Consider the following 19,855-nt stretch of genomic DNA (forward strand, 5'->3'; position numbering starts at 1 on the left):
TAGAAACTAGTCTGTCCTCGAGTACGGCCTGCTGGGCTCGAGGGGATCACTGGAAGGGAGCCAAGGCACCTGTCTAGCTGGCAGACAGCCACAGTTCCACTTGTATCAAATTAGTAGTGTTATTTCAAAAGCCTGGGATCATGGAGTAACAACATGCACATTATGCACCTTTCAATGCAAATATCAGTGCTGGAGACTCACACAAGCTCAGAAACCAAAAGGAACACAGAAACAGCAGGAACCCTGTTTGAGAACATTTGCCCTTTAATTTGCATTTAAAATCAGTTTCTTTAAATATTTCAGTTACAAGTTCTCAATAGTGAAGACATTGTAGATGCTGCAGGCACTCAGTACTGGCTCCCTCCCTTCCCTCCACCCCATCCCCCAGGCTTGCTTCTTTGCTCAAGATACAAACGGGCACTCTGCACTACAATGGCCCTGGTGTCGCGTCAGTGGCCTCCGGCCTGAATGCAGTTGGATTCAAAGCAATGAAGCCTGGTGGCTTTCACGACAAGACATGTGCATTTAACCATGTTCCACGCTTTCCAGTGATTGCATCCAGACCCAGTGGGTAGTACTCAGAGGTAACATCAGTCATTTTCCCTGTGTACTAGCATCTTGGGGCTGGTTTCCACCAGTCTGTCCTCCCCCAGACCCACATTCTGCAGAGGAAGAGCTAAGGCCCCACTCCCTAAGGGCCACGATACAGGAAGAAACAAACAGCCTCTTCAGTCCACGTGCTTCTACCAATGGAATTTAAAAGCTCAAGGCAACCTGAGCCAGTCCACAGGGAGCCTCCATCACTCCAGTCGCTACCAGGCTCCAGTCCACCCTCCATCGCCATGATGTGCTAGAATCTACCCTAAATGAGAACAATGTGCTAGAATGGTTCCTAGCAACCCAGAAAGGTTGGCACAACCACAGCTGTGCGTGACTGTACCAGAGTGGGTCTTCCTGGTGTGAGGCTACGGCAAAGTGTGAGGGCAGGCCTAGGTTCTGTTCCCGTGTTTACAGCTTATGATCTCAGGGGGAAGCTGCCCTTGCCCCCTCCACACTGCCAACACTGCAGGTCCCCTGGCCTGTGCTTCCTGGAAGAGGTAGAAGAGGCATCTTGAAGTCTATGACGGCTGAGAATGAAGGTGCATTTAAGCAGCAAAGCAGCACCTCTTGGCCGGTGGTCAATACCTCCACACAGGTGGAATCAGGTGAGATTGCACAGCCAGGACAGGGGCTGCTCTGAGCTGGGGAGGCACAGCACTCCCCTAGGCAGCTCTGGGAGAATACACTTTCAAATGATTGAAACTTAATCACATGGTCCCCAGTGGTTTCCCTATAGTATATATACTGGCACAGGGGAGAAGCAAAATTATCTCTGCAGAGGGCTAATGGAAGAAAGGCAGGCATATTAATGAGCATCCGTTAAGGCTCTCTCTCTCCCTCAAGCCTAAGGAAGTAAGATATTCGAGTGTTAAGAGAGGGGTGCAGGGAGGGAGAGAGCCTGCTAGAACACCAAGAAAAGACCTGCGACTGCTGGTTACATAGTGCCCTGGCTTTCTTGCTTGAGGCCAACAGCATGTGCCTGTCTGTCAGCAGGCTAACCCGGGACCCACGTGGGGGTAGGGAGAAGACTGGTTTTCAGTTCCTGCGTGGTCAATGTACTGGGTATGTGACTTCCTCCTAAAGGTCCAGTAGGAGGATTCTGGGATCCTCTACCGCTGCCTTGATTTTGCGAAGGAAAGTCACAGCCTCTCTGCCGTCGATTAGTCGATGATCATAGGTCAATGCCACGAACATCATGGGCCGCACCTCCACCTATAGAGATAAGAGGTTTACAGATATCTCTGCACTAAAGTAGAAAAAAGACCCTTTGAATTGGGGAGATGAAAAAAGCATGGCCCATAAGAAAGTTCCCAGTTTCTTTCCTACTGATGTTGCTTCTAGAAACTTATGTTTTCAAAGACCAAGCCCCTCTACTTCCTCCACTCAGAAACAAAGCATAACCAAGAACACAGGCGTCTCCTCACAACTGCCTTTTTAATCGCACTCTGCCCTTTGTTTTCTGCAGGAAGTTTCCCCTTCAGTTCTGGCTGCTACAGTTACTTCTTTAAGGTTATAACTGAAAAAAATTTTTTTTAAACCTAAGGTTTGCAAATTCTGTGAAATTGTATGCAAAGTTGTATGTCCGCATTTTCAGGGGAGAGCTATGATTTTCAGATTCACAAAGGAGTTAGTGACCCAAAAAGGTTTGAATCACAATCCCAGAAAATGCTTTCCTACTGCCACACCCTCAGGGCTGGCCCCACACCCTTTGGCTTCACTCCCTGAACTCCCAGAGAACCTCTAGGCCTTATCCTACACTTGGAAGCTCACAGGCACTGTTGTCCTGTTTCCTAGGGACACGGACCAGGCCTCCAACTGCATCCCCACTCCCCACAGCACCTAGAGAACGAAGCCTATTGACTGTCCTGGGTCAAGGGGCAGGCCTTCTTAGCGCACTCATCCTCAAACTTTAATGTGCGTCAGAATCATCTGCAGTTCCTGCTTCAACAGATCCGGAAGGGGACCCAAGAATTGCACTTCTAACAAGTTCCCAGATGATGCTGACCCACACACAATTTGAGAATTGGTGCCTTAGCTATTAATTAGAAACGAAGAGATGACACTTATGCCTGAAATTATAGTGAATCTTACAATTAGCATTTAGTTAGGTTTCCCACTCATCGCTTAGCTCCTGGGGATGGTTCTTACCTTGCCTCCCACGGCCACTGGCCTATCAAAGATCGCATGCATTCCCAGGATGGCAGATTGAGGGGGGTTGATAATGGGTGTTCCAAAAAGGGAGCCAAAAACGCCTCCATTGCTAATGGTGAAAGTACCACCATCCATATCTTCAATGGCGAGTTCATTCTTTCGGGCCTAAAAACAGAGATTTCATAATTGAAATGTTAAGGTAATCTGAGCTTTCTTCACCTAAGAAGTCCAGAAGGTTCATATCTGACATCAACAGTCCAAGTTCTAGCTTTAACATGGGAGTTGCTCAGCCGAGATGCCTGTAACTAGCGCTCCACGAGAGGACAGGCACAATGCCTTCAGGTTCTTTTCTCTTCCAGCAGGTCTCACTTGATGAGATCTTCACTCACAAGAGCATGCTAAGCTCTGCCAGACACCTGCACTTCAGCCCTTGCAGGTGAGAGGCTTGGCGCTCCTGACGGAACATGGGGAGGCTCCATCTCCCTGCACACTGCTTGCTGGTGAGCCCTGCCTTCCCTGGCTCTCTTTCCGGACCTGCCCAGCAGCTGATCCACATGCTGTGTCCTACTTTACCTTCTCTCCCAGTTCACTGATAGTTCGCTCAATATCTGCATAATTCATAGTTTCCACGTTCCTGATGACGGGAACCACCAGACCCTGATGAAAGTAAAAAACTGTTTTCAGTTGCACATTAATAACACCCTTCACAGTTATACTCCCTTGATTCAAGTCAATGGTCTCCCCTTCCTAGAATATCTTAATTATTCAATGTAATTAACAGAGTCTAAAATATTTAGGCTTGACATTAAAAGAATTTGGTATGGTCAAAAATAGGTTATTTTAACAAACTCCTTTTTTTTCCTCCCAAAGATTTATTTATTTTTAGAGAAGAGAAGGGAGGGAGAAAGGGAGAGAAACATCAATGTGTGGTTGCATCTCGTGCACCCCATACTGGGGACCTGGCCTGCAACCTAGGCATGTGCCCTACACTGGGAATTGAACCGGTGACCCTTTGGTTTGCAGGCCAGTGCTCAATCCACTGAGCCACACCAGCCAGGGCAACAAACTCCTTTTTAAAAAGACGTAATTACAGACATGATCTGTGCCCAGGTGTCTGCTTCCTCACACAAATAAGGTGAGAATCTAAGACCAGAGCCCCCCAACTCCTGCCCCAACATACCCGTGGCGTCGCCACCGCAACACTGATGTCAATATAATCTCTATACACCACCTCTTTGGTTGTATCGTCAATCACTACGAGAAAAAAAAACACACATTACATACAACTCATAAGGCCTAGGCTGATGAGGTAGTATTTGCATTAATAGAGTAAAAATCCACAGTGCTTGGTATAGTGTGGGCTGACCACTTAGCATGGAAAGCACTGCAATGCAAGGGGCAAACCCCTCTTACTCTCATGCTAACCAATCGTACACATCTGCCAAATGCCCTGAATGATTCTAAGGGCCTGCGCAGAGGAGAATCCATGCATGTCTTTGGCAGCCCTCAGAAGGGCCCAAAACACTGGCTCCCATACAGTATGTATACATTAAGCTCTTGTTAACAAGCTGTCCCATAGCTGAGAACATCTAGGTTTAAAAAGTGCTCCCCAAAAAGGAAATTAGCATGTGGGGTGGGGGTGCAGCTCTGCCCATTAGCTGCCCACTCTCAACAAAGGGGACAAGGCATGGGGGACGGCTCTTTCTAGGAGGTTCAGGACAAAGTGGTGTGGTCTGGCTTTAGTACTGTTGAGACAGCAAACAGCATCTGAAAATTTAGGTCCAGTGCTCATGAAAAATACAGCCTTGGGAATCTTTTCCACAGAAAGTGTGTGTTGTATTGTTAGATCAAGACACCCAGGGAAAGCATGTAAAGTGACAAATAGCCCAAGAGAACTCCGAAATGCCTATGTGTACGGTCAGGCAGAAAGACCAGAGCCAATGAGGGAGCATGAGAAGAATGGAAGAAACAAAGAGGTACATATATGGGCAAAACAAACACAGCCCTTCTATCTACTCAGAGCACATCACTTGATGGAAGGAACTAGTGCTTCTATTTCTAGATCTTTAGGGACCCTGGCACTGCTGAGGGTTGCAAAAGTGTCAATACCCCCTCTTCAATCTTCTAGAGAACAGAGAAGTGTCCCAATAGGAAAGAAAACTGCTTGTTAGGTCAACATTTCAATGACGTAGGTGAGTAAAACAAAAGGAAAATGAGCACTAAGTCCATGGAGGAGGAGCCAAGGCCAAGGCCCCCCAGCGAGGCCCTGATATGAACCAGAAATCAAAGGTCACCCTGGAGCCTATGCCAAGTGTGGAAGTCAGGCCCCCAGATAACAGAGCCCTTGGGAAGGTGAGTGCCACGCAGTCTGTGAGCTTCCACCCTGACACGAGAAGCCTGCAAAGCTGAGCTGGCTGAGAACTCCCAAACTGTGCACACGAAGGGAAATCCTTCTGTCCATCTGGTGGGGACAAAGTCATTACGATACTATTTCAGGAAGGCGAATGAAGAAATCCCCGGGAAGACACTGGTGTTCGCACAGGTAGGAAATTAAAAGTCTTGGTCTGTGGGCCCCCGTGCCCGTGTCTGCATGGGAGCAGGTCTGCATCCGCTCACGCGCCTCCCAGGGCCCTGCCGTGCTGGTCGCCCTGCACCCACCTGCGTTTACAATGGGCTGTTCCTGCAAGGCGAAGGCCGAGGCCTTCACAAACGCCGACATGAAGCCCAATTTGAGGTTATGTTTCTTCAGAAAAGCATCTTTGTGCCGGGCCCGCATTTCCTGGATGTTACTGCAAAAACACATTACAAAACAGACTGACTAAAGGGAAGCCTTGATTTTGACTTTCATACTGGTTTCTAACTCCATGTACACAATTGGGTAAGCTTTTTTCCCTTAGTCTGTACCGTAAAGTTCAAGTTTTGAAATAGTCCACTAGAGGTCAACACAATAATCTCCTTGTTCCTTTACCAAATAAACCCGGATACCAAGGGATCAGGTCCAATCTATCTTTCAGGTGGGCCGAGCCCTGCACAGGCTCCTTCATGCTCCAAGAATCAGATTTCAGTGGCAGATAACATGAACAAGAGATCACAACAGCATACCAACACCCTTGCCCTGGTAAAGTGATTTTCAGCTACACTAAAATCATGAGCTATCTACCCTGAAAAAAATCTTTTTAAAGCGTAAAGTCCACAAAATAGGCAATATTCTTTTTATTTATTATAATTATTTTCAAAAAACCACCAAACCTGATTACGACATGTCTATCTCCTAGCGACATGTCTATCTCCTAAGTAGTGAAAACAAAACCCGCTCCCAAAACACTCCACAGGTGCACGGGCTCCATGTAAGCCAAAGCAGCCATACACGGCAGGTATAACCCCCGTGTTCTCCTGGGCGGATGGGAAAGTCAGTAGCAGATGCCTTCTTCGCCTCCTCAGAGTCGGTAGTTCCATCCACTTCCTTCAAACAGGTGCCCCACTACATATGAGGGTCAGTGCTAGGCACCAAGATACAAATATATGTAATAGAGACACAACTCTTGCTCGAAAGATTAGCTGAATGGACATGTTTCCTGGGTGTTCAGCTGAGTGGCTGTGTGTGACCCTAAGCTGTCAGGGCACGAGCAGCAGCGCCTCCTGAGAGACCTCTGCACCACGAATGGCCTTTGTTCCTTCAGGACCAGCTTCCCCACAGACACACCACAGATGCACTGTTGCAGAGTCCGTGGGAAATGGCTTTCCCATCATTTTGCGGAAGAAACCTAAATATTTATTGGAGCAGAGTTCTATGATAGAAATCGAATTTAACTTTATCGTGGGCCCAAATGCTCAGTTCTCCCTTTCTCCCTATAATGATCTAATTCGACATTAGCATGAAAGATAAGATGATACAACTTTAACTCTCCCTTTCAGACCTTTGTTTCTTGAAAAGGAAGTTTTCCTAGGGGGAATGATTGAGTTTAAATGTTTGTTTTCCTGAGTCTAACCTTATTTAGTGCTAGGATTACCACCCTAAAGACATTACTGGTTCCCAAGACACAAGAGCTGCAGAAGTGGGAAAGAGCAGTGATAAACATCTCTGCTCTCAAACCTGCCCCAATGCTATTGTCGGGTCATTAAGGAGTTTCTATTTCAGAGCTCTGCCCTCGGAGGCGGAGGCTGGGACAACAGGGAGCGGAGAAGGTTTCTCAGAAAGGCCCCTATGGGTTAGCTGATCAGCACGAGACCCAAAGGGCATTCGATCTAAACCAGATTACTGATTGCAGCAAGGCCCCGGCCATCATTATGTGACACCTCAATTAGCTGCTAAAAGGAGATCCAACTTTTGCTCCTATCGTCCAATCAAAGCTGTTAAAGCCAACTGCATCTTTTTCAAGGCCACAAATATTTACATGTTTTGTCTTAAGATACTGGGTAGAATTTCAAAGTCCAATTCAATTTGTGCACAATTTGGCCCTAATGCATTGAAACCTAAGCTGCAGACGCTGTGATTCATTAGTCAAGGTTCTTCCCTACATCCTATGGCCGGGAGAGAAAACTCTGGCTTGAGTGAGATACAATCTTTTTAGGAAGCTTCACAACAGCACGGATAACATCTAGTGAAATAGGCCACAGAGCCCTCCTCTGTGAATGCCATCACACACTGTCAAAAATCAGTCCCTTCTTATACTTTTCAGATCCCTTCCAAAGGAAAACAGATTTCCCTAATTAAAAGTAGATTAGCAGGCTAAACACAGAGGACCAAAAGAAACAAATGGCCTAAAGACTCGATGATTCACCCCTGAATTAAATATACACTTTTACCCCTGTTATTCCATCCCTTCCCACACATGACCCTCACAGCAGATTTCTCAAACGTGTCTTGTACCTTCCTCTGTCAAGTCCACATTGTAAACATCGTCTGGAATGACCTTTCTCCCTGTTACTTCTGTCAAAATGCTGTTCTCTCTCCTTCAGGAAGCCTCTCCTGACCTACCCTCCCTGTCTCTGCCCCCACCTCAAAAACAAATGCCACCATTCTTTTCCACTTCGCACTCTTTGCGCCCCTCTGATGTTTACTTTTCTAGATTTCACTTTGTGCCAATCTGCACGAGACAGTAAACCCTGGAAGGGCAGGGGCTCTTTTTTGCTCATCTTTGTATCCTCCTCGAATACACTTAGTATCTTGTACACAGTAAGCGCTAAAAAAACGTTAAATTTAACTACATTCTCTTCCCTAGAGTGCTGGTACTTGTAAACGTCAAAACCTTGAAGAAAACAGAGGAGTCAGCAATGAGCTTACTACAGAAATGAGTATACATAAGTTCTCACTTAGTGTTGTTGACAGGTTTTCCAACTTTAAGTGAAACAACATATAATGAAACCAATTTGACCACAGGCTACTTAACATAAACAAAAGTTAAGTTTCTCTGCCACCTCATTAACATTATAACAAAACCATGTTGAATGAAACAACACTATTCGAAGATCCACTGTACTGTATTAGTCCCTTTTGTTAATTTCTGAGGTTTCCTTTAAAAACAAAACTTGTTTTCTATTTCATTATTAAAGCTGGGGAAGAGGAACGGTAATACAAGCCTACACCTTTCCACCCACACAATCCTGAGTCTCTCAGGAGTGTGCAGTGACTGTGAGAAAGCAGCAGGGTGGAGTGCCCTGGCTCTGGGCATCAGCCAGCGGTCCTCCGTCCCAAGGGGTAGGCCTCGGCATTGAGCCCTGGCGGCCTCGTTGCCCTATCTCTACTTGGCAACTCAACACTGGTCATCAGAGTTGAAGGCTATACCACCTCATTTATCAGAAATCACAAGATTCAGGTATGGAAGTCTAAAAGGCTGAGCTTTTTAAGTCACAGAGGGGACACATATAGTATTAACAGTCTATGAGAGAATGAACCAGTGGGTCACTTCGTTTAAATCAACAAGCAATACAAAGCAGTAAGTAACTTTTCCCTGTTAATTTTGTAATCGGCACTAGGCGACGACTGGGGCAAGTCCAAGTGTTCTCCAAGAAAGAGGGTATGGCCCTGGCCTGTGTGGCTCAATCGGTTGGCATGTCGTCCCATAAACTGAAAGGTCCCAGGTTTGATTCCTGGTCAGGATACATACTTAGGTTGTGGGTTCAGTCCCCAGTTAGGGTGTGTACAAGAGGCAGCCAGACAGAGAAACTGATGTTTCTCTCGCATTAATGTTTCTTTCCCTCCCTCACCCCCTCTCTAAAATCAATAAGCATGCCCTCAGGTGACAATTAGGAAGAGAGGAAGGGAATAACAGGAAGAGAGCTCTCACCTCATGTCAATTTCATTGAAAGTTGTCAGCATTGCACATGTGTTTTGGGCTTCCTTCAGACGCTGAGCAATGCGTTGCCGCATCCTGTTCATTTTCTCCTGAAAGTCAAAGTAGAACAAGTATTGACGACTTGGGTCTCTTTGGATCAAGCACTGCTCGTTTAGTCCGAGGGAGCACCCACTTGCCAGGACTGGATGGTCAGGACTATTATCTTAGTACAACAAGAACCCCACGCTTCCTCTTTCCTGTGTCCTTGCTCCAGACATGCTTGAAGTTTGACCAAGAACGACGACCCAGGAAATGGTTTGATTTAAAAACCAAACCAGTTTATGAAAAGGAAGAGTGTGGTATAGGGCTAGTCAACTCAGGGATCACTTACAGAAAAGGCAATTTCTAATGTTGAAAGACTTGCATGAGAATAGCTATGTGTGGAATGGAAACTCAGAAGCAATAAACTTTTGAGGCTGCAGTATTCTCAGGCAGAGGAACCCACACTCTTGACCATAACTTCCTTCAGGTTTTGTGTCTGCCCCTGACAGACACTGCTACTGTGTAGTCCTCAGCTAGGTATCCCGGAAGTATAGGAATAGAGCTCACTAAACCACCTCTCTGAAGTATGTTAATGCATCCTTCTCCCTGCCACGATACTAACTAGCATCCCTGCAAATATTTACTCACCCAAGACGTTTCAGTGGTAGCATAACATACTGGGAAAAACCACTGGACAAGTGTTCACTCAGGTCCTAGTCCTATCACTTGACAGTTCGTGACTATAAACAAATCACTTCCCAAACTCAGTTTCTTTGTCAAGGTCAAGAGAATAAGCAGCCAGTCATGCAAAGGTTGGCACTACCATACCCACACTCCACTGATCTCAACACTGCCCCTCTGCCTGCCTCCTGGAAGCGGTTCTCAGAGGCTTACCCTATGTTCTGAACGCAGACCTTTACCAGCTCCTGGCTCGGCTACCGGACGAGCAGCAGTGGGTTTTATTGCAGACACTGAAAATGAAGGCGGGGGGGTACAGCTGCATCAAAAATGAGAGAACCATGTACTGAGTATGTGCCAGTGTTGTCATTCTGTACTGTCACTTAATCGTCAAGATATTCTGAGGTATATGAGTACCATTCCCACTTAACAAATGAACAATCTGCTCAGAGTAGTTAAGTAACTAGCCAAAAGTCACAAAACTATAAACAAAGCTGGGATGCAAACCCTGGTGTTCTGATACAAAGGCTACAGTTCTTTCTATAAAGCAGCCAAAAGAGCCTGCTCAGAACCACAGTTAGTCTCAGACCTTGCCCTGGGAGGAAACATGGTATTAGACGAGACTGCTCTTCTCCCACAGGAAATCACAGAGGAGGGAGGCTTACCCGGTTTGCTGGCAGGAGGCTGTAAGGGCGAGGGCACCGGCGGCATCTGAGTGGGTATGGATGCTGCAGGGGGAGGGGGAACCGCTGAGGCTACAGGTTCGGCCTTTGGGGCTGCAGCAGCGGGGGCTTCGGCTGGCGCGGCCTTAGCAGGAGCAGCTGGAAAACGAGAAAAATAGGTGCCACTGGCACTGTCTGGAATGGACACATCACAGACACAAAGCAGAATTTAGTAGCAAAAGCTCTATCTCCAATCAATTAACAAATGCTTCCCGGCTATCTGCTATATATGCAAGGCATTATGAGACACAATGACATAAGGCTCCATTCTTCTATTCCCCAGGGCTCCCAGATGTCCTACATCAGATTACCTGAATTCAGCTGCCTTTCTAATTTCACAAATACCTAACTGATCACCGAATTCAGCAAGTACTTTCAAAGCACCTACTAAGCCCACAGAAATGTAAACTTCTAAGCAAAAGAAACCTAGGCAATTTAAGACATTCAAAATTCATACATAAAAATAACATTCCTAGTTAAGGTAATACTGACAGTCTCATCTTCTATTTTAACATCACGTGCAAAAGAATATTCTTAGCTATTAAAAAGCAAAGGTTCAGGGCTGTCCAAACTTTTGGTATCTCTGGGCCATACTGGAAGAGGAAGATGAGTTCTCTTGGGCCACACATTAAATACACTGCAACATGTAATCACAAAAAAAATTCTCATAGTGTTTTAAGTTAACTTTATGATTTTTGTGCTGGGCCAGAGTCACAGCCATCCTGAGTCATGTGCGGCCTGCAGGCCGCAGGTTGGACACCCTGGTAAATAATTAAGGGCTCCTTTAGTCTTAGAGTTCAAAGCATTTCATCTAGGACAACTCTCATAAACCAATGAGGTGGTCACCTACTAAACTCACATGATTAAACTAGATGTTTATTTTGATTTTTCCCATCTGGACATTGTATCTGGTTTTATATTTAAATTAGAACTTTTAAAGGAATAAATGATCAGAAAATGAAATTCTTCAACTGAAGAATCAATCTTCTTCCCTAGCCTTCTACTGCATATTCTTTCCATTCTGGGTTTCTGTACTGCCCTGAACAATCTCGATGATGCTATCTACCATCTCTCTTACATATATTTTAACAATGAAAAGAAATAAACTTTAGTAGTTACAGCATTTAGCTGAGAATCAGAAAAACTTATTTTTTTCTTATTCTCTAATATTAAGTATAAGGTCCAGTACAGATTAATTTCCTTACTTCTCATTTCTTCCCAAGAGAAATATCAACCCTCCCTACAAATTTAATGAGAACAGATATAAAAACACTACACTAAATTCTCCATAATAGACACTATGAAATACTGCTGCTTCTCACTTTAAAACAGTGGCTCTCAGCCCCAGCTATGTATCAGGATCACTTGGAGAGTATTAAAACACACACATGCACGTGTGCACAAAACTATGATAGACAACCAAGATCTTGTAACCCCAGATTTAATGTATTAGGATCCCTGGACCATAAAGTCTAGGCATTTGTATTATTTTTAAATCCTTCATGTGATTCTGATGCCAAGGTTAGGGAGAAAAAAAAAATTGCTGTCTTTAGAATCTTCTTGACTTCTATCATATCTTCAAAAAAAGGTCTAGCATAAGAAACATACATGGAAAGAACAGTATTGTGAGGTTTATTTTAATACCCTTTTCTTCTAGAACTTGACATTTAAAGTCCACATTATGTAAGTATTGCCCCTCTCATTCAACTACAGGGAGGCGGAATGCCAAATTGTCTCTGAGGTACCAAGGAATTAATTAGCGCATTATGCCCGGTCCCAACCCCAAGGAGCAGCACTGAAGACCTCAACAACCAGGAAAATTTCTTTACCGCCAGTTTTCCTGAGTGTAAAAAGAGGAGTGCCTCCTTCTACTTTTCCCCCATCGGGTACCAAAAGAGCTTCAATAACACCGTTTGCCGGTGATGGAACCTGCACCGACGTCTGGAAAAGACAGATAGAGAAAGAGTCCAAATTTTTACTCAGCATTAGAAAATTAATTGTACAGAATCTGAAATATGAGTCACAGAGTTGCAACACAGATATATAAGACTGTGCATATAGAAAAGCCAAGGCCACACTTTCAGAATAAGAGTATGACAAGTCAATGCTATTGTGAAGATTCACCCTTTCTGTCCTTTCTCAGAAACATTAAAACATTCAGTTCATGAGTTTCCAAGGCAATACTTGAAAACCTGGCAACAAACTGTGCACACCCATGGGCTCGCAGAGCTACAAAACTACTACTAAAGTATATAGTACTTACACCTAGAAATGCAATTTTCAATCAGTGAGCTGCAAGAATTTTTAAAACATTCAGAGTCAGGGGCACTGATCTCTTTTTCCTTAGACTGTCAGGTAAAAAAAATGACAAGAGCCAACACAGCCATAGCCATTCATTCAGTGTGAATGAATCAAAATTATACCTATTTTGTCAGATCAGCCAAAAGTATATTTTTTGGTGTGTCACTGAATTTTAGTAATTAGTTTAAGTATGCTATGAGATGAAAAAAGTTGAAAATTACTGACCTAGAACAATCTAAAATTAAACTTTTAAAATTTTTAGTGAGCTATTCCAACACTACTACAACTATGTTTAGAGCCAGTTAAAAATTATCTTTAAACAATAATTAGGTCCCTGTTTCTTTCATTAGGTTAAGAAACCAAGAGGAGACCCTAAAAAATCGGCACTAATATAGGACAAGCCTACCTTGTCAGTTTCAATCTCACAGACCACTTCATCTTCTGCAACTGTGTCTCCAACAGCTGAAAAGATAGTCAAAGGCTACCTGTCAGGGGGGCCTCCAGGTAGCCACAAAATCCCCTTTGGCAGGTAAAAGGCCCTTTTCCTACAGGGTCAGCAGAGAGTACGATGCATGTAAAGAAATGGGTGGAGCCAAAGGTTCCACTGACTGTCATGGGGGTGGGGAGCGGTTGCACGAGGGGACTTTTAGAACATACTTAGGAAGTGAGAGGGCACTAATCTTACCTTTCTCCCACCTGACATCCCCTTCTGTGACAGATTCTGCAAACGCTGGGGTTTTGACTGTAATCACATCATCCTCTAGGAAAACAGCAAAAAAGAAAAAATCACACACAACCCACATTCTTTTTCCTTAAATTTTTTTTCTTTAATTAAATTCAGACAATTGTTGCTCTTCCCATTAAAACTCCATTCCCAAGAAGGCAGAGCTGAAGGCAGGTACTTACTGCATACAGCTGTAGTTCTGAAGAAGCGAATGCTGGAGACAATACTATTGTTAACGCTATAAAAGAAACATAAAAGTAAACTCCTTTAGCAAGTGAACCAGTCACATTTCAGGCACCATGGATCACCTTCCCTTTAAATCAGTGATTCTTGACCGGGGTGCCCATCAGTGTCCCCTGAGGGAACTTCACCAGGCCCTGTGCCGAAAGATGCTGACCAGCAGGTCTCGGGAGGAGCCTGGACGACTTGCGTGCTGTAAGCGAGGAGCTCGCTGTGTACATCCAGGGCCCTATTCTGCAGTGAAATGCCAGCTCTCACAAAAAAAGTCTGATAGTTGGTTCTTTGAAGAAAAAGATAAGCATTTTGGTCCTTTGCACACTCACCAAAAGCACTTAACTCTCCGATTATGTTTTTTTTCTTAACTAAATCCGAGTAAGATAAATTGCATGCCTTTGTGCAGGATACATGCCATTGTGCCACATACAATGGAATTTCTGTCCGTAGGATTGCAAATTTAAATAAGTAAGCTAGATGAGGCAGTTAGCTCAAAAGTAAAACAGGTATTATGCACCCCCCAAAAAAAAAAATCCCTCATATGGTATATCCTAGTGCATTCTGGACTCATTAAAAAGGAATTTCAAAAGACCAAGGTATTTTCTGATATGGCACTAACTTTAAATAATGTAAACCAGAGAATAACACTTTGTATCGAGGAAAATATTAACAGCGGTTACCTCTGGAGAGAGTGATGGGGACTTTCACTATCTACATTTCAGGGCTTCTTGAATATTCTATACCAAGCACCTTTATGGTAGAAAAGTAAAACAGATTTAAGTTGCCTTTTGGTATTTTTACCTTTAATGTCAAAATAACTGTAAGTTCTATGTAGAATCAAGGAAAAATGTATGTTATAAAAAATACAGAACACCAAGTGTACACGGGCAGGGGCAGGCACCGCCGCACGCGCAGGGACTGCTCTGCAGGGCGTTCGAGGCCCTGCTGCGCTGTCTCTGGGAAGAGGGGCTCGGCGGTGCGGGAGGACACAGTCTCCTCTCACAGACACTTTCTACTTTTGGATCATATAATTTATAATCTATTAAATAAAAACAGAAAGCCAAAAATAGTTGTACAATAATTTTTAAAAATAAAGTGGAGATCTTATTCACAGAAAAAAATACACAACTCAAAAAGTTATTAGAGTCTGATCTAATGTGTAATCTCCTCAAAGTTAGGATTTTAAAAAATAATTTACTTTCAAATAGTTATTTGTTGTATTTATTGCATGGAGATTTGTTGTTGTTCCAATTTTCATTCAAATTGCAGGTGTATCACGTTTTAAATCTCTCTAAATAATTTTTTCCATTACCAAAATATTAGATGTTCACTGAAGAATACTGGAAATAGCAAAAAGAACATTTAAAATGGGATTATACCAGTCCATAGAAAATGAAATCATTTTATAACCTGCTTTTCTTCCACTTATCGTAGTGTGAACGTGTTAACATGGTATAACTTAACCAGTCCCTGTTGTCTGGCCATTTTGAGAGAAATTTGGGTATACCAGGGCTTTTTCAGTACAGATTCCTAGAAATGGAATTGCTGGATCAAAAGGTTTACACAGTTCAAAGACTTACGAATGCCAAATCACCCTCTAAAAATAACACAGGAATTCATACTTCTAGTACTGAGTGCATCATCTTCTTAAAAAAACAAACAAACAAACAAACAAACAAAAACCCACACTGAAGCAATGTGAAGGAATTAACTTGCTGACCCTTCATTGTGAAGATTTTCCATGCAGGGAAAATAGCTTGATAGTTGCTTACTAGGTAACTAGAGAGCATCCTCTTACCACCACATTGAAAATACTTGGAAGGCAAAGTAGCATTAAGCAATATTCATAAGCAGAAGTTAATCTGAAACACACATGGGTGGCCTTTCTCCAAACTTTGCATTATGTAATAATAGCATTCCCTCCAAACTAGTCAAAGTCCCAGGACTCAATCGACTAGCCCTTTGCTTTTACTCTTTCTAAAATCAGTAACTATGCTATCAAGAGGATGCTCTCAATCTCCACAATAAATGTAACCTCCAGCCCTTCAGCTGCACGTGTATCCAACCAGAAAACTATTTAGGAGCACCCTTCTATACCTATTAATCATAAAAAGAGGGTTTCAACTTCACTTTCATTATAATCTAAACACCTTAGGACAGGAACACTCCTGGTCCAGCACTTGACATGGGGCTGAAGCTCAAGGTACATCACACGTCATAAATTAACATCAAGGTTAGGTCTAGGGACTCAACATAACCACCTAGGTTTCTAGCCCTGGAAGCCAGTGAATAAAGCAAATGGTCAAATTTAGAACTGGCATCTTAAATACCCCATGGCTACATAACTGTACTTCCCAGTGATACTTACACAATCTTCCTGCTGTCAGGGTAACCTGGTCCCTGACATAAGGAGACCCCTGCAAGAAACAAAACAACTCTTAACCAACAATTCTTATCTTATACAGGATACCTGTTGGGAATGGAAAAGTCTGTTGGCCCCCTAACTCTGAGATAGAGCAGGATCAACTACAGGCAACAATATAACCTTTATCACAGAGTCCTGCTTCTTAAAATTTTCCACCAAAGTAACCATTATGGCAGAAAGCAAAGGGGTGTGTGGGGTTAAGTGGGTATGTGGTTGCGGAGGAAAGGGAGAATTCTAAGTAGTTTTATCGTATTTACCTTAAAATTAATAAATTTTCATTATCCCTAATGTTTTCCTAATAAAATGTCTCTACTCCCAAAGTCTTCAAATACACTGAAACTTGAGAAAGACACATATTAGCTTATCCTATAATTACACACAGCCTTATCTGAGAGGCAGTGGGAATGTTTGATCTGGGTCTGTTTCCCTGGCTACTTAAAATGGACCAGGCTGGAAGTCTCACTGCCTAAACACTAGCAGCAAAGACTGGACGACTTTAAGCCCCGGGTCTCCAGCTTGTCCTAAGACTGAGCAAATAATTATCCCTCCCTTCAGTTTACTGTCTCCCTGACGTCTTCTAGTCCGGTAATACTCAGCAGATGGGAGTCCCTTTCTGCCTTCACCATCCTTATCACAGATAATTGCACTTCCCAACTAAAAACTAATTACTACAGCTGCCTCACCTGAATATGATCTTCCATTTTTCCAATCTATTAACTACCCTTTCTGAACCAGAGGCTCAGGAAGACAACAAATGGGAGACAGCTCTCTCTTGTGTCCACCTCCCCACAAACATCCCCAGGGTTCAAGAGTCAAGTCCCCTCTATGTCCAGCAGCCAATGACTCTACAGCACCCAAGTATAACATGCCTTTGACCTAGAACAGCCAAGCCCATGGTGATTTTTAGACCCCCAAGTCCAATTTAGAGTTCATCCTACAATAAGTGTCATTTGTACTGTCTTTTAGAGTTTATAAAAAGCTTTCACATAATGACCTGACTTTGATTTTTGTGCCTCACCACTCCCTGAAGTGGAACAGCCATCTGCCATTATTCCCATTTCATATATGAATATGACTTCCACAGGTTAAGTCACTAGCCCAAGGTGAAACCTGAGCCACTATGCAAACCCCAAGCGCAACGCAGTTTCCAGCCAGCCAGCTTCCTTCCCATTTCTATGACCAGTCAAGTCACTTCCAGCCTGAAAACCTTTGCATGAGCAATTCATTTTGCCCGAAACATCACTCTTGGATAACTCCTCTGTACTCTTCAACGCTTGGCTTCAATGTTACTTCTTCGCAGAAGCCCTAAGGGACAGCCCACCGCACCCTCCACGTTCCCCAGCTGGTCTACATCATCCCACCCTCTCATGACACTCCGCACTTCTCCTTCACAGTAATCACAATGTAAGTACATCCCTACGTAAGGATACAAATATATCTACTGTTTCTCCAGCTAGCACATAAGATTCTTGAGGGTAGAGAGAGGCCATCTCTGTTTCTGTCACCTAGCACAGTGCCTGTCATGTAGTGAGAACTCAATAAATTAATTATCCATTGAGTACAGGAGTCAGGCTGAGGAGTCAGGTAGACCTGGCTTGACCAATACTTGGCCGAGTGACCTTGGTCAAGGCACTTAACCTCTCTTAGCCTTGGGTTCTGCATTTGTAAAACAGAATACTTCTACTGCTGTTTCTTAATGATTAACTTAAAAATGCAAGGAAAGCACTCGGAACACTGCTTGGCACACAGAAAGCCCACAATAAGATCAACTTATTCCACAAATACTCCGGGCATATATGAAATTACTGGGACAAAACACTGCTAAGTTCCTTCCTTTCTCAGAGACTTTGTACATGCTCTTCCCTTTCCTCTTCCTGCTCTTCACTGCACAGGTTTAATGACATTTAACAGAAGACTCTGCTGTCCACCTTCCTTTGCTTTCTTCTCAACATTTAACAAAAATCTGGGATGGTTCATTTGTGTAGTAATTTACATTTTGTGTTTTCCACTAGACTGTAAGCTCCAGGAGGACAAGAATTTCCCATTGCTGTATCCCTGGACATGGATACAGTAGAAACTTAGTAACTATGTACTAAACAAATAAATGATAGCTACTATTACTAAATAGCCTCTTGTTTCTTGCCTATGTTTCTAAGCATCACACGGAGAAACACAGGTGTCCTGATTTCTTCTCATACTCTGCCCAGGAGGAGAGCATTTTAGATGACGGCAAAGGCAGAACTTACCAGGCAGGGAACGTCTCCCTAGAGGGCAGTTCCCCTGTTGAGAAAGAAGACATTACCGACGTCACCCAAGACGAAAGAAGGGAAGAAACAGCTTTTTCTCTTAAAGACCCAAAGCTGTCCAGGTGCTGGTGGCAGGTGAAGCTCCTGACTCCAAAAAGTAAATGCAGCAACCTCGACTCTCAGACTCAGCATACGGGGCCTGTCGAGCATCTCAACTTTCCAACGGGAGTGAATACCCACTGACTTTAACAGAGGAGAAGGAACAGGTCCCCGGATACCGTCGGGGGGACCCACGGCGCCTCCTCCCAAACTCTGAGCCTCGTGTCGGGGTGGGCACGGCTCTAGGCGTCTCCTCAGCCCCGGTGCGGAGGGTGGGGTACAGCAGGGGACGGTGCGTCGGCTGCCTCGGGAAGGCGAGGGGCCGCTGGGCTCCACAAGAAGGCCTCGGGGGCAACAGCGGCCCTCGGCCACCCAGCCCGCGGCCTCTGCGTCCCAGTGCCCTTGGTGCCCGGCCTGGCCGGCGCACCGCGCCTCTGCCCCCAAGCAGCCCGTCTGCCCACCGGCGGGTTTCTCACCCGCCGCGACCGCGGCCCCGGCCCGGCCAAACCGTACCTTCTGGAAGGCGGACAGCGAGCGGCTGAATGCCCGGGACACGCAGCGGGACCGGGACAGCATCGCGGCAGCGGCTGTGGCGGCGGAACCGAGGGCGGGCGGACACCGGATATAGGGCCCCAGCATAACCGGAAGTGGGGCGGGCCGCGGCACCCGCCGCACGGGGAGGGGTGTTCGGGACGAACCACTGGCGAGCTGGGGGAACCAACAGGCCGTAAGGAGCACCCCCGCCTCCTCCCAGATGTGCGTGCGAGTGAACCCCCAGCTGGGGGGTGACTCGGAAGCCTGCTTCACTGCCTGCGGGCCTGGGCCTGGGCCAGCCCTCCCGAGGGTGCCTACGACTGTCCGGCAAACAGGTTGTCCCAGGGTTCTGCACCCCACGCCGCCACTCTTCCGCGGAGCTGGCTCAGAGCTTGGCGCTCTTCTCTCCTGTGAGCCCGGGGCACCACGCCATTTCTACTCTGCACAACCGGAAAAGAGCCGCAGGCGGGCACGGACTTTGAACTCGGACCTTGGTGACTCGCTTGCCTGATGTCACACTTGTTTGGCCTTAGGCAGGTGACACTTGGGCGACGACATCTAATTTTCCCTACTCCCTACCCAAAGTCTCTCCAGCCAAGCTAAACTGATCCTCACATATCCTGTGCATTTTGGGGGCTCTTCATTTGTCATTCTACTCCTAGAATATGTAAATTCCGTGAGATGAGGGACTTTGTCTTGTTCAGTGCGGTGTCACCAGCACTTAAAACAGAGATTGGCATTGGTTAGGTGTGCAGTATTTGTGGGCTGCATGTGGGCCTCCCAGTTTGGGGCAAACCATTCTGCCTCTACCTTCATAGTGAAAG

General features: G+C 45.0%; 1 protein-coding gene across 1 annotated transcript; it reads right to left on the reverse strand.

Annotated features, from left to right (window-relative positions):
- Positions 1-230: 230 nt before the first annotated feature.
- Positions 231-19,134, reverse strand: DLST (dihydrolipoamide S-succinyltransferase). Its single transcript, XM_054567265.1, has 15 exons — positions 19,011-19,134; positions 18,399-18,432; positions 16,096-16,144; positions 13,676-13,731; positions 13,455-13,529; positions 13,176-13,231; positions 12,298-12,409; positions 10,412-10,567; positions 9,963-10,039; positions 9,039-9,136; positions 5,410-5,540; positions 3,932-4,005; positions 3,325-3,408; positions 2,749-2,916; positions 231-1,812 (listed from the first exon to the last, which is right to left on the reverse strand). The coding sequence occupies exons 1-15, from the start codon at positions 19,071-19,073 to the stop codon at positions 1,678-1,680; spliced, it is 1,368 nt and encodes a 455-aa protein (XP_054423240.1). The 5' UTR covers positions 19,074-19,134; the 3' UTR covers positions 231-1,677.
- Positions 19,135-19,855: the final 721 nt, after the last annotated feature.

The sequence above is a fragment of the Pteronotus mesoamericanus genome, unplaced genomic scaffold, assembly GCF_021234165.1.
Source record: "Pteronotus mesoamericanus isolate MK-2021 breed Mesoamerican mustached bat unplaced genomic scaffold, CSHL_Meso_final contig_182, whole genome shotgun sequence".
NCBI lineage: Eukaryota > Metazoa > Chordata > Mammalia > Chiroptera > Mormoopidae > Pteronotus > Pteronotus mesoamericanus.

Coding starts and splice junctions, on each gene's coding strand:
- DLST (XM_054567265.1), bottom strand. CDS start 19,073: ATGCTGTCCCGGTCCCGCTGCGTGTCCCGGGCATTCAGCCGCTCGCTG. Junction 5,541..9,038: donor TTCAATGAAATTGACATGAG/GTGAGAGCTCTC, acceptor GTGTTTTTGCAG/TAACATCCAGGAAATGCGGG. Junction 4,006..5,409: donor ACAGCCCATTGTAAACGCAG/GTGGGTGCAGGG, acceptor TTTTTCTCGTAG/TGATTGACGATACAACCAAA.